The sequence below is a fragment of the Takifugu flavidus genome, chromosome 14 (assembly GCF_003711565.1).
Source record: "Takifugu flavidus isolate HTHZ2018 chromosome 14, ASM371156v2, whole genome shotgun sequence".
Taxonomy (NCBI): domain Eukaryota; kingdom Metazoa; phylum Chordata; class Actinopteri; order Tetraodontiformes; family Tetraodontidae; genus Takifugu; species Takifugu flavidus.
Genome location: NC_079533.1, coordinates 7,513,046 through 7,534,519, shown reverse-complemented (window position 1 = coordinate 7,534,519; position 21,474 = coordinate 7,513,046). Strand labels below are relative to the sequence as shown.

The 21,474-nt window shown below is 50.4% G+C and overlaps 1 protein-coding gene across 1 annotated transcript in view; it reads left to right on the top strand.

The window, feature by feature from the left end:
• The window catches only part of nrxn2a (neurexin 2a), a 76,241-nt gene that overhangs the window by 44,843 nt on the left and 9,924 nt on the right, over positions 1–21,474 (top strand). The window contains 1 exon segment of the mRNA XM_057054105.1: positions 18,655–18,836. Within this exon segment, the coding sequence (XP_056910085.1) occupies positions 18,655–18,836 (182 nt within the window).

The window sequence follows — 21,474 nt, the reverse complement described above, 5'->3', positions numbered from 1 at the left end:
GTTTACCAGTTTTAACAGGACGTGATGAGGACACGAGCCGAGTCTCATCGTGACACTTAAGACGTTGACTCACGCTGGTAATTCAGCCACTTTTAAAGAAAAGACATGTGTGTGTGTGTGTGCGTGTGTGTGTGTGTGGTAAGAACAAAGCTGATGACTTCATCTGCACCAACTGTTCAGATAAAAAAAATACAGACGCTGAATAAAAGATTTGAGTCCTGAACTTCTGTTGTGCACAAAATGAAACCGCGTCTCCTGGCGATGCTAAGAAGCGGCTAAGCTAACAGCGTAGGACTGTCGGACCGTTTTGGGAGTTTTTAACAGTCGTCTGCTCAGACGAGCCAAAAGAAAAAGGACAAATTGCGGTTAAAGCCGAATCTCCTCGAGATGAAATGATGAAGTCCCGCTAGCTCCATCGTTTTCCTCCATAGTTTTAATCACGCCAGCCGTCCGTGTCCTCGTTAATTGGCTCCGCTGCGTTTTGTAGCGTTGTATCATTTATGCGATCGTTTTTGTTCAAGGCCCGCGCTGAGGGCCGCTGCAGAAGAACATTCTGATCACACGGTTCGGACCGGCCGAGCTGGAGCGGCGCAGAGGCGTCGGCCTCAGCCGGGCTCTGATGGAACGATGATGAAAGTATTCGTCAGATCAATCACACGGACTCTTGAGTCCATCACGATTAATCACAAATCAAAACGGGTCAATTTTCCCAGTTTCGCTGTTCATCCATGTGCGGATAGCGGCACATTTAGCAGAACCGGCGCCTGCTTAGCGTGGACGCTCCTCCCCGCCTCCAGGCTCGTTACTGGCCCCCCCTTTATTTACCTTCTTTAACCCACAGACGGCACCGGCGGGTTCTCCGCTGCCTCCGCGCTCTACGTCGGCGTGACTCTGCGTTGCTAATTGCGCTCTTAAAAATGCATTAATTCCCAAATCTTCAGGACTTAAAATGAAGTTTGACGGCCGATTCATCAACGTCTTCAGCAAACGTTAATTAGCTGTTTGCAAATAAACCGGCTCGGCCCCCCCGACATTGTTTCCTTGACCTCTCGCGACCTTTGCGCTAAGTGTCACGGATCAGGGTAATTTAATGCAAGTTAGCAGCTCGTTAGCATGCGAACAGACCGGCGGCACCACGCTACATTTAGCAGAATGGAGCCTGCACGCCACTCTGCCCCTCGCTCAGATACGCGACAGGTTATTTCACGATTAGTCGCGGTGTCGGCGGCTGGAAACGGAGCTCAATCTCCCGCCAATGTCACACCCTGTAACGGAGGCAGAGAGGCGTGTCCGAAGCTTTCCAAAGAACGCGCCTCACATCGCCGCTTCGCTGGGCGACTCCCGGCGCCGCCACCACGGGCGCGGGACTCAGGGCGGCAGGTTTCAGGCGCCATCTCCAGAGCGGGGGGGTGCACGCCACTCACACGTTGCCTTTCATCTGTTCTGCTGGTTCCGGGCCTCTTTTTGGATTCCCCCTCTTCCGTTTGATCCCTCGTTATCTCTGATTACCGCGCCGGATTCACGAATTCGCTCGCTTCACATCAGATTTGGTTCCAGGTCTTCCCCTTAATTTTCGCCTCAGATACGCGGAGGAATATGGAAACACCGGGAGGACGTGGTGTCGGGATGTTTTGTGGCTGTGAAGCCGAGCGTGAGCGAGCGCCTCGTGAAAGCCTTTGTGCGTCCGTGGCGTTCCGACTCGTAATCGCAGGATGTATTAAATGGTCGCATTGTTAAAAATAACCGGCTTTCCTCTGTCGCTGGAGCCAACTCACTGTTCACATCCGCCGCTGCTCCTTCGAGCAGAAAAGGGGCTCGTTTTGTAATTGGTTTAACCTAGCTAGCATATCTTGTAGCATCCCCCCCCCCCCCCATGGAAAACATGTAAAATCATCAATATGGCGCTTGAAACGGGTTGAAGATGAGAGTCAGAGACAGAAACACTGTTAAATAAAATAAATAAATGAGTCAAGGCGCGCTCCATCCTCTAAATTAATTTTCTAATTTGAAGGGGAATGAAAAAAAAAAAATGCACGCAGCAGCAAGTTTGGAACAAGACCTGGAAATGTAGGCTGGAGGCTCCGAGAGGCTCCGCAAAAATCTGGTTGGAAAGAGATTTTTTCCCATTTTCTCAGCCTGAAATTATGTGAATTAATAATGTAGAAGTTGATTACTGTTTTAGTCGGCAGGAAGTCTGGCCTGACCTATATGCGGCAGTTTCCAGCATTGTTCCGCCGTCACAATCTTTATCCCAACGGCTGGAAAGGCTCCGGCCAACACACGGGGTTCAAAATAACGCTTTTATTTTTGGACCAGGCCAATCGCGTCAGATCAAAACACTAGCATAAATAGATTCCGCCGCTATTCTTTCCCTTTTTTCTGACGCGGTTGCAGACAGAGGGGAAATAATCTACAGCAGGATCAAAAGCAAACAATAAGAGGATTCGGTTACAAAAGCGACGCGGAATGCCGCGTATCGGCCCGGAATTGTCCTCGGCGTGCCGACTGATTTAAGCGGCCGGCGGCGGTTTCCGACTCCGTAATGACAGAGATAAGAGCCGGACAGGAAGCTGCGTCTGCGTGGAGGGACAGAGCGTCGCACCCAGAGAGAATCCATTCGGAGGGAATTCTTCTCTAATAATAACAAGCAATTTGTCGGACATTTGATGACAATGTGCTCCGTCGCGATAGCTTTGTCAAAGCAACGGCCGCACTCGTGAGGCAAATTAACGGAGCGCACGTGTGATTATGGCGAGAAAAATGGTGCAAAAGTGAGGTCAGAAGTGGGTCCGGAGGCTTCCGGGAAAACCGTCTCATACTGGCTCGGTTCTTCTCCCCGACGCGGGTCAAGGCTTGATTACCAAGTGGGCAGCTCCGGCCCCGCTGTGACTGCCCCTCTGTGCCCCTGGACACAGGGGGGTTTCACCGCGGGCCCCGGGGCCACGCGGGCGCCCAGCCGCGGATGAATGCCCATCTGTGCCCGCTCCCGGGGCGGCTGCAGGGGCTTCCCGGTCACAGCAGCAGGGGCTTTGTGTGAGGAGAAAGCCCACAAAGACACACACATTTATACGTTCCTCTCATCCCAACCCTGACCCCCGACCCCGCGCTCAGCCCAAACCCAGGTCTGGCCTCTCCGGAGCAGCCAGAATCCTCCCACGGGCCCCAAATGTTCTCACTTTGCTGACGAAAGGTGCGTTTTCCTCCTCGCTACGTAGCACGTAGCTTCGGCTGTGATAAATTATAAGTCAGCGCAATGAAGAATTTAGGAAAAGGGAGCGCGTCCCAACATTTTGGAATTCAGTGCAACATCCGCAGCAGGCGGCGGTGCGGACAGAAGCCGGTCGCAGCTCCGTTCGGATCAGCCGCCATTGTTGCTGCGTGTGTGAGGAGAGACGCTCCCAATCCTGAAGGAATCAGCATTCAGCAGATCAGCGCGTGGCCGAGGCTCTCGGAGCGCCGCCGCGGAAGCACTGGCGGGAATCATCGTTTCCCTCGTTACCGTCAGACGGCGTCAGCGGGCATGCCGGCCCGTCCACCGTCTCCGGTGCCCCCCCCTCACCCTCGCCGCCGTCTCCACGCCCGTCCTCTCTCCCCTCCCCCTGGTCATCGGGCCTCTGCTGTCAGGTGATAGATTATTCACTTGCTTCCTTCTGTCTTCCATGAATAATAAACCCTCCCGGTTCTGGCAGGTGAGGCCCCGGCGGCAGTGGTGATGACATATTAATGACACGTGAAGCCGTGAATGTCTCCTTTGATTCTGCACCCGCCTCGCCGCCCTCCTCCACGCCCGTCTCCTGTCGCACGCGGGAAGGAGCCTTGATGTTTGCCCGTACCTTTACCCTCGTACCTGTTAGCTGCACGCCGCTAACAGATGTAATAGCGGCGCCATCGGGAGTGGCGCCCGGAGCTTTCATGGGCCTCACGGGGAGGAACGAGAGCGAGTCTTTTCACACCTGGACGTCTCGTATCTGGTTTATCTAATTCTACGTAGCTGTGGGCGGCGGCCTCATTAATTCAGCGTGTAACCGCGTTAGCGGCCGAACCGCCGCTCGGTCTCCGCCCGGCTCGTAAGGAGGAGATAAACGGGACCGGAGCAGGAAGTGCGCCGCTCTCACCTCGTCCAGGTTGGGATTGCTCCCATCTGTCGGGAGGGGGGTCGAGAAATCGCAGGATGGAGCCCAGGGGATTCTGGGAAGTTTAGCTGGAATCCCAGTTTGTCTTTATTACACTGAAAAACTAGATAATAACAGGGCGATGTGCATGTGAAACTTGTCGCTTCGTGCCTTTGTGGACTTTTTTTTTTTTAATTGGTGAATTAAAAGCACTTAAAAATATATTTCTTGGGTGCAAACGCAACGATTTGGCCTGAAAAGCGAGGAGGATCTGCCCTGGAGGTCGTGGCTCATGTGAAACGCCGTAATGTCTCCGTTAAATCCTCGTTTGTGGCACTAACAGAGACGTTCAGTTCTTGGTTTTGTTTCTTTCTCGGTGAAAATATCTGTGCTGGTTGAGGCTCAGACTTATTTTAGTGCTAATCACAGTTAATCGTTATTTTTGTGTGTGGATGCCGCCGCTCCAAAACAATCCTGGTTTGCGTTTTTCTCCCAAACAGGAGAAAATTGGCTTTTCTTTCCTTTTTTTTTCATTGCTCGCTGAATACGTTCCTGCACAGTTAATTAGAGGCCGCGTCACCGCTGTTACTAATCAATTTTAATCTGAGCAAACCTTAAATTCATCCCTGCCGGGCTGCAGCACCAGAGTGATTTACGACCTCTGTGGCATTGAAACTTTGCACGTTTGAGGGAATATGATAGTCCGATGATACGTGCAAATATGTGGAGGGCTCCGACTGTAGCGTTTTGGCACGGACGCCACGTGAAGAGGGGCGGAAACAACCCGCCTCCATCATTAAAAACACCGAAGAAACACAGCTTTGATTCAAAGAGGCTGCGAAGCTAATGCTAATTTCAAAAGCTATCATTAAATTTCACTTAGCGGAGACAACCCCCGGGCTGGTTAGTGACCATTAATCTTGCTTCAGTGTCGTAGGAGCTGAGGGGAACGCGCCCGCAGCTGAAACATAATCCTTTTGAACTGTCCACCAACTCCTGCTAGCATGAATAGCCAACAATTGAATCCTGAAATAACAGTTGTTACGAGAACAGATGACATCTATTAGCCTGTCAGGCAAAGCCAGTCGCTAATGTTATCTTGCCAAAATGCGGCGTCTGTGCAAAAATGTGCACGTTGGCTAAAACCCTGCTTTATCTATAACAGACACCTTACAGGCAGTAAGCCTGTAAAATCCGTAATGTATTCTGAGGCGCTTTTGCCCCCCCTTATTTGAGATTAAAGGACTATCACAAACACAGCGCAGCACGAGCACATCGTCTAGTCACAGTCATCCTTTAGATTTTACCATCAAATGCTGCAGTTAATTGCAATTCGTTAAGTATTCCGCTATGTTGTTACACCTAAATGAACATTCAGTCCATTGAGCAATATGGAAGAGTGACTTTCCCCAAAAATCTGCTCCAGGCTTCTAACGTCCAGCAGACTTTATCACTACCGAGGAGACTCGATCATCTTATTCCTCACAATCGGGAGGGAAAAAAGCAACTAAAATGAATCGATAAAAGGAGAACTTGGGGCCAAAAAGACCAATACGGAAAACAAAGAACTTCCTCATTGGTGAACAGTTTTCAGACCAAAAGGATGAGGAGGATGAGGAGGATGATGAGGAGGAGGAGGAGGAGGATGAGGATGAAGATGAGGAGGATGAGTATGATGAGGAGGATGATGATGAGTATGATGAGGAGGATGAGGATGATGATGAAGATGATGAGGAGGAGGATTAAGATGATGATGAGGAGGAGGAGGAGGATGAGGAGGAGGATGATGATGAGGAGGATGATGAGGAGGAGGATTAAGAGGAGGATGATGAAGATGATGATGAGGATGATGAAGATGAGGATGATGATGAGAAGATGATGAAGATGAGGAGGATGATGAGGATGATGATAAGGATGAGGAGGAGATTAAGACGATGATTAAGATGAGGAGGAGGAGTATGATGAAGATGAGGATGACGAAGATGAGGATGATGATTAGCGGGCGGTTGCGTCAGGCCTTGCCGTGTTCTGTAGGGCTGAACTATGCGTGCGGCTCAATGCTCGTCTTTAGCATCACTCAGACGTATCTGGGAACGGCGGCTGTCCAACTCCGGGACGCCGTCGACCTTTTCGTCTTGACGCCGGCGCCGCTCCTCACACGCTAAGCCTCGGTAAACTCGGCTCCGGCAGCAAACGGGGATCTATTTTTCGCCCGTGTCATGTGATGCCAAGTCCGGCTGCTGTCACAGGCGGCGGCGTCTCGGCGGCGAGCGCAGACGCCGAAATTGCTTTTAAAAAGTGGCGGACGGCGAAGGGGGGGGAAGAGCGAGCAAATCCGCGTCTGCACGTTCGTTTCTCCTGCAACACAATAATTAAAAAGAGAAAAAGCTTCTTTCCTCGCCCCCCCCCCCCAGCTGTGCACCTTCATCCCGGTTGGGAGCGCCTGGATGTTTCCCGCTTGTTCTCCTTTCCGTGCACGACTCGACTTATTTTAGGTGGGTTCTTCTTTTCCAGCCTAATGAAATCATCCAAACATCACCACTGCGGGCGACGCCGTTCCGAGGAAGCTGCATTATGGGTAATTAATCTGAAAGTGCTATGATTAATCCTGCTACTTTACCCCCTGGGGCCAGACGGCACGTCTGTGAAAACCCCCCCCCCCTCCTCGGGAAGCCTCCTGAGAACAAACAGAGGTGTTTCTGGCGTCTTTAGGACGCCGCGCACGTCCTCCTGCATGTCGTCACCGCCCGCCTCGTGCCCGCGTGTGTCGAAACTCTATATTGTTCCATACGTGCAGAAATGATTTGATTATGTAAATGCGGGAGCTGCCAAAGCATTTTATGAGTGGGAAAATAGGTTTAAAATAGCCGGTAGGAAAATATTAAAATGCAAATCAACGGGCTGGAACCGCCGATGTAGGCCAGGCGTTCCGGTCGCCCAAATCCGGGTGAGTCAGGATTGAGTAAGAAGGAGCTCCTAATGAAATCAGCGCTGGTCCGGAGTGAATATTAGAGTCTGAGTGTGTCGGCTGGAAGCTGCGTGAGACGCCTGATCTATTTAATAACAAGGACAGCACAAGGTTACGTGCCCCCCCCCCCCACCTTTCGCTGCCCGTTCGGGGCCACTCTGGTCATGTTAAGCCGGGCCCGGGCGCACGCGTTCGTTCATCCTCGACAGCTCTCGCCGAGATATCATCGCCGCGCTGGCGAGCCCCCCCCAGTTCAAGTCGCCGGCTATAAATCATCCCTCTCCGGCTTCTCGTCCCCAACGAGAAGCAGGAGAGGCTCCTCTCATTTGGAAAAGACGGACGGCCATCTTCTCGGAGTCGTTACGCAATTATGGCGGGGGCTTTTAGCATTCCTCCGAATGTCATCGGACTCGCCGATCTTGACACCAGGTCGCCAAATCGCCGCCGCAAATGTTTCCCTCTTACAGGCAAACGTGGCTCTGCATGGTCCCAGCTGTGGGGGGGGGGGAGGGGGGCGTATGTAGCTGGACGCACATCTTTAAATCTCCCCGTGACTCAGACTGAGCGACACATTTGGGGAGCGAGAGGAACAATCAACAAGCGTTCGGATTTCTGTTTCCGGCCCCGGCAGAAGGACGCCTTCATGCTGTTTCAGGCACTTGCCATTCCAGCAATGCTCCCACCCCTCCTGGCTTCTTTTTGTTCCGTCAGCCTTGCTCAACCCCCCCCCATCCCGCCCCATCCCCCTCCACCCCCGCTTGAGTAATGGCCTGCGTCGACTTCTTGTCACTGGGAGCGGTGGTGCCGCATGGCTCGGCTCTGTCCTCCCGTTTCCACGCGTGTCTCTTCAGCCAGCCAGGCAATCCCAGCTGATATCTCTATCGACCGCGATTTAGCCGATGTCGCTGCAGCGACCCCCCCCCCCCCCCCCCATCACCACCCCCCACCACCACCACCACCACCACCCCATCACCACCACCCCCCACCACCTCCCCTCGCTTATCCCCTGCAATCTCCAGGATGGCTCCACTTTCTTTCCCGTCCGCGTGATGTTTAGCTCCCGCTTTTCCCAAAGACCGTCATCAAACAACATGCAAATAAGTTTAAAATAAATAGATAAATAAATAAAAAATGAACAGCTCCCAAACTGTCACAACACCTCAGACCTGGGATCAGTCACCGTCAGGTCCAGTTCTGCATGGTTGAGCAGAGAGCCACGGAGCCGTCCCCCAGAAGGGAGGCTCCCGAGGCGAGCGGAGAAAATAGCTTCTGATGGAGGGGCAACAAAACAAATAAAATGCTTGTGTGTGTGTGTGGGGGGGGGGGGGGGTGCTGGGACCAGCATGACAGGAATCTGTGCCCTCCTCTCATGCACTCGGCGCCAAGTCTTTATGTGAGGAGCGCGTCGGCAGGCGCTGCCCCGCTCCTCCTGACAGCTCACCTCCGTCAGGCTCCTCCTCTGCAGCAGCGTTTCTGCGTGTTCCTGCCAGGACCTGCGAGCCAGCGGGCGCCGCGCGTCTGCGGCGTGCGTTTATCCACGCAGCCCATTTTCCCGCTCCCCCGGCTTCCCGTGTGTTTGCCTGTTTTTCTCTCTCGTTGTCTCTTGCTGTCTTTCCCTCCCTCCTGCTATCGCTCAACCCCCACCTCGCCCCCCCAACACCCCTCCCTCCCTCCCTCCCTCCCCCCTCATTTGCTCGCAGACTCTTCCTCAGCCGCACACACACACACACACACATGCGCGCGCTGTGCATCGCTGGATCAGATACTCTGATGGTCTCTTCATCTCATGGTTGTCAGATCTCAGCTCCAAGCCGAGCTTCTTTCTCTTCTTGGACCTCTTCCCGTCCTTTTTTATTTATTTATTTATTTTGACTGCAACATATTTTCTGCTGCAACATCTCTCGGAGCCGCGCTCTTCTGAGGAGAATCACCTGCCCTTCTCCGGGGACGCACGCCGTCACATTTAGCCGTCCCCCCCCCCCCCTCGTCGGAGGCGGCGCATGCAGCAGAGCCGGCCGGGGCATCGAGAGAGAGGATGAAGGGAGGAAGGAGCGGCGAGAGGAGAATGCAGCAGTAGCCGTTGCTGCATATGAGAGTGAGCAGGTGGAGCGAGGGAAGGGGAGAGAGAGGAAAAGAGAGAGAGGAGCCGAGATAGAGAGGAAAAGAGAGAGAGAGGAACGGAGAGAGAGGAACGGAGAGAGAGCGTCGGACCGTTCGTCGGCTCCAAACAGAAACGCTCGCGCTTCCTCGCCGATCTCGCCGCACCACAGGCGACCGATGGCTGATTTTGCTGCCAGCGGCTGATTGAAGAACGTCTGAGAGTTAATTTAATTATTTTTGGGATTATCTTGTTTCTCCGTGCCGTCGCAGATAGAGCCCCCTTCTCCTCCCCCCACCTCTCTCTCTCTCTGCCTCCCTCCTCTGTTCCCTTTTCTTTCTCCGGCTAAAAGCGGACAAAAGCTTCCTGCAGCAGCTCCAATCACATTTTTTTTCAACTCCATCGTTTTCCTCTTTTTTTTAATGAAGATCCAGTTTTCCATGGGAGCCTGTTGTTTTCCCAGCTGCGGTGGAGGGGCCGTCTACATAGTGGGCAGGTTTATCTGCCCCCCAGCTCTACCTGTGGGCGATGGAGACTCTTATCAGAATTCTTGTCACATGAAGCTCCGTTCTGCGACTTTTCCTGCCTGAGTATCGTGATCGAGCGATACGCCCGCTTGAAATTATGGCTGAATTCACCTTCAGCGTTTCTTTGATGACCCCCAGGATGATATTTTAAAACCTTGGACGTTTTGTCATGGTTAACCACAAAGTTGGCCGTTGGTCTTCCACTCGTTGGCAAGGACATTAGTTGGATCTCCACTGCCTTCCTGAACTATTTTCGTCTCCCATTGAGAGGATCCGTTTACAGCGCGTACCGAGTCTAAGGGATTATGAGGAGGGAAATGGGTTCAGGTTGTCACTGAGATGCCCCGCGGTCCTCAAGGTAAACTGTCAGATGCTAAACCTCGGCCGAGCTGCCTGCACCGGGCCGTTGTGGACCTGGTTCATGGGTCACCTGGCTGCAGCCGCCCCCGCGCTCCGACCACCGGGCGGCCGGTCCTGCTTCGGTCCAGGCATGGGCCTGAGTTACTGCTCTCGACTGGCCTTCTGGTTCGCCCTGCTTACCGCGCTCCCCATCCAGACTGGGACGGCACGTGTGTCTTCCAGTCTCAGCACCACGCACCACGTCCACCATTTTCACAATAAGCATGGCACCGTTCCGATTGCCATCAACAGGATGCCTTTTCTTACCCGAGGGGGCCACGGTAAGACGTGTACCTCCGACCATCCCCGTCTGGTTGGCTGCCTGGCAGAGCGCCGTCCTGTCGTCTGTCTTTTCTGCCTCTTTTGGTAGCATTTCTTCCAGAAACAGCGGTGGAGGAGAGGTGAAATGCTGTGGCAGTTGTTATCTGGTGGCGGCAGCTTTAGCGCCTCTCTAACCTGCTGTGAGATAATGGATCTCTCGGATTTGTGGCAGCCTTTGAGCCCCATTACCCCCTTTATCTGCCCATCAGTATCAGTCGTGATTGTCCTCACCCCTTGTTGCTTTTCAAGATGCTACCGTGTGTGTGTGTTTGTGTGTGTGTCAGGGGGGGGGGGGGGGGCAAAGCTGGTTTTCTCTTTTCTGCATTTCTTGTTTTAATTAACATTGTAATTTAATTCTGTCATGCTTGATTTCTGCAGCGCGTCACATGATAAACATCATACCACAGAGGAACATAAACAGTCTGGTTCGTTGGGGGGGGGGGGGGGGGGGGGGGGGGGGGGGGGGTGTCATTCACGGTGAAGGTTTGTTCTTCATCTCAATAAGAAAATCAACCCGATCACATGTTCTGTGTAATTTAGGAAGACAGTGAACGCTCTGTGGAGGAGTATGAAATATTGACCTATCTTCAATAATCTACATCAAATTTGCAGCCCCTTCAGTAGCGCCACGCGAGCCAGCGCACCCTTTTATTCTGCGCTTTGAAATCTCAATCCTAACACGCTTTAATGTCCAATAAAAGGAGACCTTATGGGCTTTTGTAGCAGCTGCTTTATCCAAAGGCTAAAAATGTGATTACTTGCGCTCTATTATAGCCGTCCTATTCCGGAGCAGGCTTTTACTGACACCGCTCCGATCAATCTGCCCCATAAACACTCTTTGAAACGCTAATATGTTTCCAATAATCTGCATTTGTGCCTCTTTTCCCCCTGCGTCAGAGCGGGGAGGACGTAGCTCTACAGAGCAAATGAAACCAAAATCCTCGTGTTTCATGCCCAGGACGGTAAAGCGCCGTGTAGAACCTATAGGCAGCTGAGAACATCGTGGTTATGCAAGCGTTGTCACAGAAGAACAAACCCTTTCTAAAAGGAAAAGGCCAACTTTGATTCTCTGAAAATAATGTCATCTCAACTGTATCCTTACGCTTGAATATAAGAGGCTCTGAGCCCCTGGGCCATGGATATTTATAGCCACCATCCTACTGCAGTTCCTCACAAGCCTCATCCTACACAGGCTATTGTATGTGCTGCTACACTAGTGCTCACAGTGTGACAATCCACCCAGGATAAATTCAAATAATGAGCACGGGATTTGTCTCAACGGGGCATCTCGGCAAAAAGTGAGAGCGCGCCCCCTCGACTTGAAAGCATCGTCGATTTCATTTCCAGGAGAGGGGGGGGGGGTGGAGTTTGCAGTGTTTGGGCCGCGTGGCCCCTTCGCCAAGCATCACGGCACGGAGCCGGTGGGCATGGATTTGTCCTTTTAGAGCTCTTGCTCTGATGACACAGACGTCCTGAAGACTTGGACTTGAGATTAAAATTGATGTGCTCCTCTATTTTCTGACATCTTGCCAGGCGGCGCTCCCGTCCCACAGACTGATCAATAGCTTCTCTTTACTATTATACAATCAATTTGTCTACTCTTTTAAATGTCACTCCTGATAAAACGGGATTATTAGAGTATTAGAAAAGGACCATGGCTATATTTTATTCATTTATTTGCAGTAATGGAGGCATTTTTTCCCACTTCATGGCAAATAGATCCACAATCTGTGTCTCCCTTTGAAATAAAGAGTTCCAGCGGTGTTGTTGTCGGCTTTAGCACCCACTGCCTTCTGCTAATGTCAAGAGATATGAAAGCAGAGCAGCCTTAGATCAAATATGTGTTGAGAGTCTGCAGGTTTACTGCATTGGCTGTGATCCAGCAGTGGTCCCAAGCACTGGGGCCTTCCTGCACTGGGGTTTGAGCCGGGCCCTCGGTGCAGGTTTGTGCACGCAGCAACTAACAAAGTAAAGGTTCCGTGTGCCCAACAAAGAGCCCGACACAGGGCACCAAAGGGCTGAAGGACAGAACGCCGGCGGTTTGACTCGGGACTTCTCGTATCGAGAAAAGCCGAATCCCAACTCGAGACGGATTATGTAACTAACATGCTTCCAGTCTCCCGCCTTATAAACTGTGACCCCGCCCTGACGGGATCACTTTGCGGGCTGTTTTTTCCCCCTGATTAGGTTTGTGCAGCCGTCCTTGGGCTCCTCAAACACTCGTTGGTTTGGCTGCCGGGTTTTGTGCAACGAGCCATTAAGCAGCACTTGTTGGGAGTGTTGCTAACACCCTGACCCCCGGTGGCCTCGTGCACGGCCTGCGAGGTGCAACTTTGGTCGACCCCTCATCACGGCCGTGTGTTCGACGCACTCGGTGAAGATCTGCTGCACTTCATTCTCCAGGGTCCCCTTGTTGCTGTGCACGGAGCGGTGAAGCACAGAGCGGCTAATGCTTGCAGAGAGAGGTCTGGAGTGGAGGAAATGCTTTAGTGAGCTTCTTTAAAAGATGATATCTTTAAGAACTGCTCAATATTCAGCGAGTGAGCTGAGCACGGCGCACGCTTCCTTCCTGCCACGGCATTACCTGTAAAATATATTTTGTCTTTTGCCTCAGAGCAATCAAATTGAACATTGTGGGGTTTTTTTCTTTGATACAAGAGCTGCAGAAAAGCAGAGTGAATGGATCGGAGCATCAAAAGGTCTCCCAGAGAGAGCTCCATTTCCTCCAGGTCACATATTACATTACCCTGAGAGTGATAGTCAGTAGGCCTGCACACACACACACACACACACACACACACACACACACACACACACACACACACACAGGAGCTCTGAAAACAGAAATGATGAGTTTTCTCCCTGATGTGATCACGGCATCGTCTGCTCTGTAAATAAATACTGATGTTTTCTGCACTTGTCACTGAGGCTTTTGGAGCGAGAGCTGAGCGAGCCGACGCGGATGTTAAACCAAGGACGGAGATCGGCCCTGATAATCTACAGTATATTTGCAGCAAAGCGGAATGAAAACCCGAAGAGGGAAAAAGGAGGGTTTCGCAGGTGCCACTGAAGTCCGGCATTAACGCTGCGGACCGGCGACACGGAGGATAAATATGAAATCAAAGCAGTTGCAAGAGAGAAAATGGCCTGATGTTAAAGGACAATTGGACAAGGTCAGAGCGAAGAATGAACAACGCCGTGAAATGACACGTGCGGAGTTCCAGGTATTAATTATCCTTCTGCATAGCTGCACGCGTCTCTGCGGCTTTGCAATAATCCATAGTTTAAGGTGAGGAAATGCAGATTTATAGATGGCAGGAAGGTTTATTTTGAAACACACTGTATGGTGCTAAAGGCAATTTTATTTTTTTTATTTTAATTTAGAGAATGCAATGTGGCACAAGATCATCCTTTCTACTGTGTTTGAGCCTTTCAAGCTGAAAACTGAGGGAGAAACGCAGCCGCTTCTTTGACTTTTAGCTTTTAAACACATTAAGCTGCACTGACAGTTTTATAAGGCAGTTTTTCTTCTCTTCCATCTAAACTGGAATTCAGCTTGTTGCTTATACGGCTTTTTTTTATTAAAAGCAAAGACAGGACACGAAAGCGCGCTGCAGAAAAATGCAGATTTCTCAAGAAACTAAGATTTGTGGTGTTGGCAGATGAACGTGTTTGTCGAACTTTGCGAAGGCTCCAACGTGTCGTTCTTGGGTGTTTTGGGGTGAAATCTGCCCGTCTATTCACTCCCGACGATGATTAAGGTTGAATCTGGGGACGTCACGTAACCGCAGGTGGGATTTGACAGAATCCTCCCGACGCACAACTGCTGCTTACCGTTCAAAAACGATAGAACCTAAACCTGTTTAACTGGTTGAGTGGTTGTGATTGATGCAGACGACGCACTGGAGCCGGGAAATCCCCAGTGGAAACACCACAACAAAGCTGAGAACGACCACAAAATGGCACAATGATTGTGAGACGAAGCCAGTTAGGAGTGAAGAACGGGAATCTCAAACCTGTTAAACAACATAAATAAAATCAAACCGATTTAAAACCAATGGTGCGGGCAAGAGTGGCGAACTTAAACGCAGTGAATGGCGATTAAACGTCTGTAATTCTACGAGGATGGGGGGGTTTTATGGCGAAAATGTGGCGTCATCAGCGCTTACGCCATCAAATCGCCACCGTTTGAAGCCATTAAAAGCACAGATTTGTGGAAATTGCCGTTTTAAAATTCACCAAGCGGCTTTCAGGGAATAAATGCCACCTTCATGTAGCGTAGGAAATGGGGATTTTTGGTTTTTTTTTTTAACATATTGTGCCACGCATTCTAAAAACCAGTTTCAAATCAACCTCAGAAATCGTCCACGTCCTCACAACAGTGTGAAAACTGAAAGGAAAGAAGCAGAATGAAGGACAGAAGCAGAATGGCCAAGAAAACCTTGAGTCCTGAATTCCTCCCGTCCGCGTGTTCGAGGGCCGCCGCACGTGAGCGGAGGAGCCCGCTCAGAATGAAACGCCTGAAGAAGAACCGCTGATTCGTGGAGGTAGACCTTCAATTTGGGAACCGGCGTCCGCGCGTTAGGGGCGGAAACGGCGGTTCAGCGGTGCCACGTGCACATTCAGTCTCCGCTCAGGACTTTAATTTCACGTCCACCTCTGATTTAGCCTTGAATTCCACGTTCTCGGCTTTCCTTCCCCTCGTGTCGCGCGTTCCTCTCAACCCACGAGTGAAGCCGCTCGCCATTTCACGTGCATGAGCACATTTAATTGGGTTTGCCTGTTCGGCGTTACGCGCCGTCGTCACGACAGTCGCTTCGCATCTGCTGGGTATCCGTCGAAGCTTCCAGGTGGGCGAGACGCTCCCAGGCGCGTTGCTCGTACGTGCACGTGCTATAGGCGCTGTCACGTATATCGGCAGCGTTTGCAGTCACATGGGCTGCAGCAGGAGCCTGGATAATGCTGCTGAAGGCCCTCAAAAGAAGTCTGCCAGTATGTGACAGGAAGCTTGGGTCCACATTTATAGCATTTCACATCCGAAGTGTTATGAGATGCAAATTATCCCACGTGTCTCAGTGTGTTTTGCAAGTCTTATGAGCCCGTTGCCTTGTCTTCTGCCTATTCAGCGGGCTGCGATAAGGAATGAGGAGGACGGGATGGTTGAGTGGGTACAGCGCACATCTCGGCGCAAACAAACACCCCGCACGCTCACGTACAATTACGCGTAAGCCCTTTTAAACACGGCTGTTATTCATGTCGCCTTTGTGAGGTCTGTCGGTAGCTTCACAATGGTGGGTGCATCAGTAACGTCCCTCAGAGTGGCTGAGTTAAAGCAACGCGAGGCTTCCTGGAGGTTAGAATTCGCCATCCTTCCACCATTTCATGGCAACAATGTCTGTGCGTTAGGCGCAATTAATCATCAAGGTGGCCGGGTAAGAATGAGTTGATGCACAGCAGCACCGTCTGGGGTTATTGAGGCTCGGAGGGAACCCTATTATGTAAGCACAGATGCCTCGGAACGGCCACGAGAGGAGAGCGCGCCGCTCCCCCGAGACGGGAGAGGAGAGCTGCTATTAGCGAGACAACTCTGATCTTTGCAGTCGCGCTCTTAACGAGACTAATTTACTGCTGGCTGCACCAGATGCAGGTGCACAGAGGACACGGGAAGACGAGCAGCAGCGCGGAAGATGTAATGAAGTGCTTTAATGTCGTGGGGATTCTGGCGTTCCCGGTACGCCGTGGAAAGATGCCGCCGCCTCTTCCTGCAGGTGCATCAATATTCTATAATCCAGGATAGGAACACACGGCTCCTGTTACCCCCCCACTTTACTGTCAGCCTGCTCTTGTTCTTGCTTTTTAGATGGCCAGCGTCAGCTCATGGCGTATGACATTAACCCAATGTAATCATTCGTGTGTACGATTTCTGCCAATTCCAATCCTCTCATTTGGCATCAAGGCTACAAAATGTCAACCAGACGTTGGCTTTTATATTCCTCAGGATTCTTCTCGATCTCTACCACCTTCCGTGTTTCACCATGTGAAAGCTAAAGCCTACTTGTCTTTCCTACATGGCCAAATTCAGGGAGTCGTAACACATAACAAGAAGATTCAATCCACTTGTGCTTTGTTGGCTTAATAACACCATTTTAAACTCAACCGAGCAACACCGAGTGTAATGTTTACTTCATATTTAGCCAAAATTGGATGCTAAAAGTGGTTGGGTTCTGAGTCTCCTGAGTGTAAATTAGCATGAAGCCTGTAATGTTGATTGAACTATAAAATGAGTCACGGATCCAGAACTGGGCGACTGGCTCCATCACGGCTGATTCTGTGTTTGGTTTTAACAAATGAGGGAATTCATGCGTGCGTTTTGCGCGCTGTATTTGGCTCCTTAAACCTGCCGGCGTTTACGCTATGCTAAGTGAACATCTGCGGCGCTGCAGTTTTGTATACAAATGTGTCGTTTCCATCTCTCCCACCGTAACAACACAGGGGAGTGTTGTTTTATTAATTTATTATCATTCAGTCTGCAGCGGAGGAATGAAAGCAGATGGAAATGGCAGCAGCCTTGCAGGAGCATCAGTCAGCCTTGATTTTCTCTGGGGGCTTCATGCCTGGTGGCGGGCAAAATTGCTCGGTGAAAACGAGGTTTATAAGGAGCCGATCTCAGTGTCAGTGTCGTTATTATGTGCAATCAACTCTTTAATGATACGTTAAAGCAAGAAATCGCGCCACCGCGCTGCCGCCAGTTTGAAATTTGATTTTGTCGAGATTGTTTTTGGGCTAATGGTGCTATTGTGAGGCTGTCTGCACCTGCATTAGACAGGAACGCAAAGGGCAGTCTCATTAATACCAGGGTGTCACGGATCCTCTGCTTCATGATAGAGACCAAAAATGACAAGCAAGTACTGAGGAAGAGTGCTCCAGGTGCAGCTAATGTCACCTACTCAGATTTACTACGACATTAATTAAGATAAGTCTAAAGGAATTAGGCCAACAAATAAACACTCCAGGCCATTTAATTAAATTCAAAGTCAATACAAGGTGTTCCGGAGTCACTGGAGTGTTTAGTCGTAAGAATTCCGACAAGCGGTTAGTTCCCGTTAATAAGGAGGCTTTGTGGTGAGTGGCCATTAAGAAGAGCACAAGAGCTCTCAAGTCAGTGTACACAGAGTTGAAACCCAGACTGCAATTTTATCTGGAGTGGGCCTCCGCTGTCGCTTTAACAGCTTAAAAATAGTAGGTTTTTAAAACAATGGTTTGGGTTAAACAAGCACGTGTGATGTACTATTAAAGGGTGGTGGGCTTTTCTCTCCACTCCTTAACACGGAAACGACTTATTTTGGATTCTTCGTAGGACTACGGCTTTGCTCCCTGCTGTTAGCATCAGCAACGCGGCGCTTTTCCCCGCATTGATGTGACTTAAGCTCGAATTTACGCCAGAAACACAGAAGACCTGTGAATTTTAGTCAATGGTCTATGTTTGGCAATAACTGTCAAATTCCTGTTCAAAGGAGTCCAGTTAGGAGTTAATTGAATTTCAAGTTGTCAGGCGAACAAGCTAATTAGCATAGCCGCGCCGACTTTCCTTGGTGCGTCTGTCATTTCACCAGAACATGCTGACGATGAATTAACGCACATGTCTCACTCATCCCCAGAGACACAAATCCCTCTGACTGCGTGGTGAAAGTTGAAGGAGCCGCAGTCTCTGTGAGCAGGTGTATTAATTTTAATCCAGGTTAAATCGATGGATTCGAGACGCTTCAAGCTCATTTTATCCGGCCGGCTAAAGGAGCTCTGTCAATAAAAGCAAAACAGAGTTTTAGCGCGAGAGGACGCCGTTTTTCGATTATTTCTGACCTCGGGCGCGTTGCCTTGATTTGGAGGACGTTCACCCATCACAGAATTCTCCATCATGAGCCCACGAAAAGAATGAAACCACAGCGAGCTTGATTTTTATTGAGTATCTTCAGAGGCGCTGAGTCATGACCAGAAACGATGCGGCTGGGCCGTTCGATTGCTGTCGTCGGTCACGTTTGTCAGCACGGCACACGTGGGAAATCAATCGATTCGCCGCCGTCGCTCTCTCGATGGCGTCAGAAGAATCTGCGGTACTTAAAACTGTAGAAACGTCTGCGAATGTTCGTCCTTGAAGGGCTCCACAGGGCCCGAACACACTCCTCTAATGTCTCTCTCTCTCTCTCTCTCCTTCTCTGTCTCCCGCCCCAGCCGGGACCACCTATATCTTCGGGAAGGGCGGCGCTCTCATCACGTTCACCTGGGCCCCCAACGAGCGTCCCAGCACCCGCGCCGACCGGCTGGCCGTGGGCTTCAGCTCTCAGCAGAAGGACGCCATCTTGGTGCGGGTGGAGAGCACCCACGGGCTCGGAGACTATCTTCAGCTGCACATAGTAAGGAAAATCCACACGTCCTCACACCTGCAGCCAGGGGCAGGAGAGTGATCGCTGCACGTCTTCTTGTGGGGACTTCTTCATCCAGAAACCACTCAACCCCGCAGCATATTAAATAGGGAACAGGCAGATTTTAGCGTTTTGGAGATTCATCAAACAGACAGACAGGACAGTGAAAATCAGGAATATTACCTGAGCACTCAGCATGTGGGCCCTTCGCCACATGTGTCTCACCCTTAATCAGATGTTAAACTGTCAAGTAAAACTCTCCGAGCTGGTGAAAACCAGGAGGACTTGCTGATGGCGGCTGGCCCGAACTAGCAGAAATAGCCCCCTCGGCCTTTTTTACCCTTTGAGTGGCGAGAAAGCTGCAAGATATTCTCATAAATGCAGAAATGTTGCTCAGAATTATGAGATCCACATTTTGTTCTGAAGCTGATTGAACACAAGCAAACATCAATATGTGAACATTAATATTGAGATGGATGTTTAGCAGTTGCACTACTTAAAATAACTGTGTCTCAGATAAGGTCGTCTGTCTCACCGGGACACAAACGGTGGCCGCTGGAACACAATGCGATAAATTGAAATGGAAAATAACAAGTTAAAGCAGATAAATCCTTCACCGTCTGTTTTTCAGATTGAGTTCTAAAGTTGGGACATTGTAGAATAAAAGCTGTCCCGGCGTGAATGAGTCACTGATTAATGGCATCTGGCTCCAAATATTGACATAAAACAGGCACAAACAGTCCATAAGAGAGGGGAGGTGTAATAAACCGCAAGGCGGCGGCTGAGAGATGTTTTTGGGCGATAAACACGTGTCTGTCGGTGGAACAAAGTGTCCCCTCAGCAGCTGCCAGCGAAGGTGTTGTTTCAGGAGGGAAATGGGCCTTTTTAGCAAGCAGCCTCGGGACAGATGTGAGAGGAGGAACCAGGGGGGAGCCCTGTCAAAAGTCTGTGATGGGTGCAATAATTAAAATCACACCTGTTGGAAGCGCACGTGGTGAAGGCAGCAGACGCGGGGCCGCGCTCACACCTGCGCGAGGCTCGGCCCTACACCCGGGGGCCGATGTCGGCCCCCACCTGCTGCGGCCCCGCAGGTGAGCGCCGCTGTGACCTTTTCCTCCATTGATCCGGAGTGAAGCAGAGAAGAACAATGTCTGGGAACAGCTCTGAGTGTCTGCTCCTCAGCTGGCAGGTTTGGCTCGTTCCGCACTCACGACCCACCAGACGTAGATTAGGAACGCGCTCTGCAGCAGCAGGAGATGCACAGCGGCGCCGCAGCCCTCACCTGCAACGGCGTGGTTTGGAAATGCAGCTGAAAACACTGGACGTGATGTTTATGATATGAAGAAGCTGCTGCAGGTTCAACAAAAATGATATTGGAGGGATAAAAAGTCCTCATTGTCTGGAAAGTTGCTGTTTTTAGGATAAAGTAGCTCGTTGATACGCGGTGAATCGATCTATAATTTAAAGAATAGAGATGAAAGGTGACTTGATGTACAGTTCAGGAAGTTGTAACTGTGCCTCCAGCACCTGATTTTTCCTGTTTTTTAAGAACGAGGCTTAGAAATCCTCCCTTAACACTTTGGAACAGTCTATTTGTGTTCAACTGACCTTGGCAGCCTTGGGCTGTTTCTACTAAATGCAAAGCCAGTTGAAGAAATGTTTTCCTGCATCTTCACCTGTGGCTTTGCACCTTGAGAGATTGCTTGTTTGGCTTCTTTTTTATGCTCACCAAAGAGGATAAAAATAAAGGTACTAGGTCGAGGTTGGTTTTTGTAACTAAGCTTCTTCCTATTGCACTTAATTCTTTCTTTCAGGACAGAGAATTTTACATTTTTTCCCCACTGTAGTTCTGTTACAGGGTTGTTCATTCATGGTTTTATTGTTGTGCGTTTAATTTTAGAGCTTGAAGTCGTGAGGGACATCTGCTCCCTCCCTGAAAAAGAGCAAGGCTGCGAAAGGGAGGCAAAGATAAAGGGAAGCTGATGAAAATAGCACCGGTCACAGGCTGGCTGTGGAAGTGGTGGCGCAAACAGATGATTTATGGTTTGTTTCGCTGCGGGAGTGTTGGCGAGTTCAGCTGGGGCACATTAGGAGGAATTTCAAATTCAATTAAAGACATATCACCATTATTACGAGCAGAAAAGATGAACTAACACGTTGCAGAGGCCAATTATTCAAGCCTCAGCATATCCACCAGAGAGCACATTACAGTGGCTGCTTCTATCAGAGGCTCATGTTTTTTAACGAGCGTCTAAGATATCAAACAAACCACATGCTCTATTGTGAAAAATGGTGATAATTAGATTTTTTTTAAAAGGTTGAAACGGAAGCAAATGAACAGTGGATTGCAGATTCCCCAGGTTTTGGGTGGATGGGATGGAAGCTCTTCATAAATAAATGGGCAGACATGCAGGATTCAGGAGGCAGGTTGGTTGAATTGTTGAGGACGTGGATGAAGCGCATGTCAGGTCCTTCCTCTTCACTCCGGCGTTGCCCAAACTCACCGATCAAAACGCTAAAACTAATAAACTCCTCATCGTCATGACTGAAGCAGAGAAGCTCTGCTGTGTCAATCCAACCTGCCTTTGAGGAGAAATTAGCAAGGCGTGCAACAGTCATGTCCAAAAAT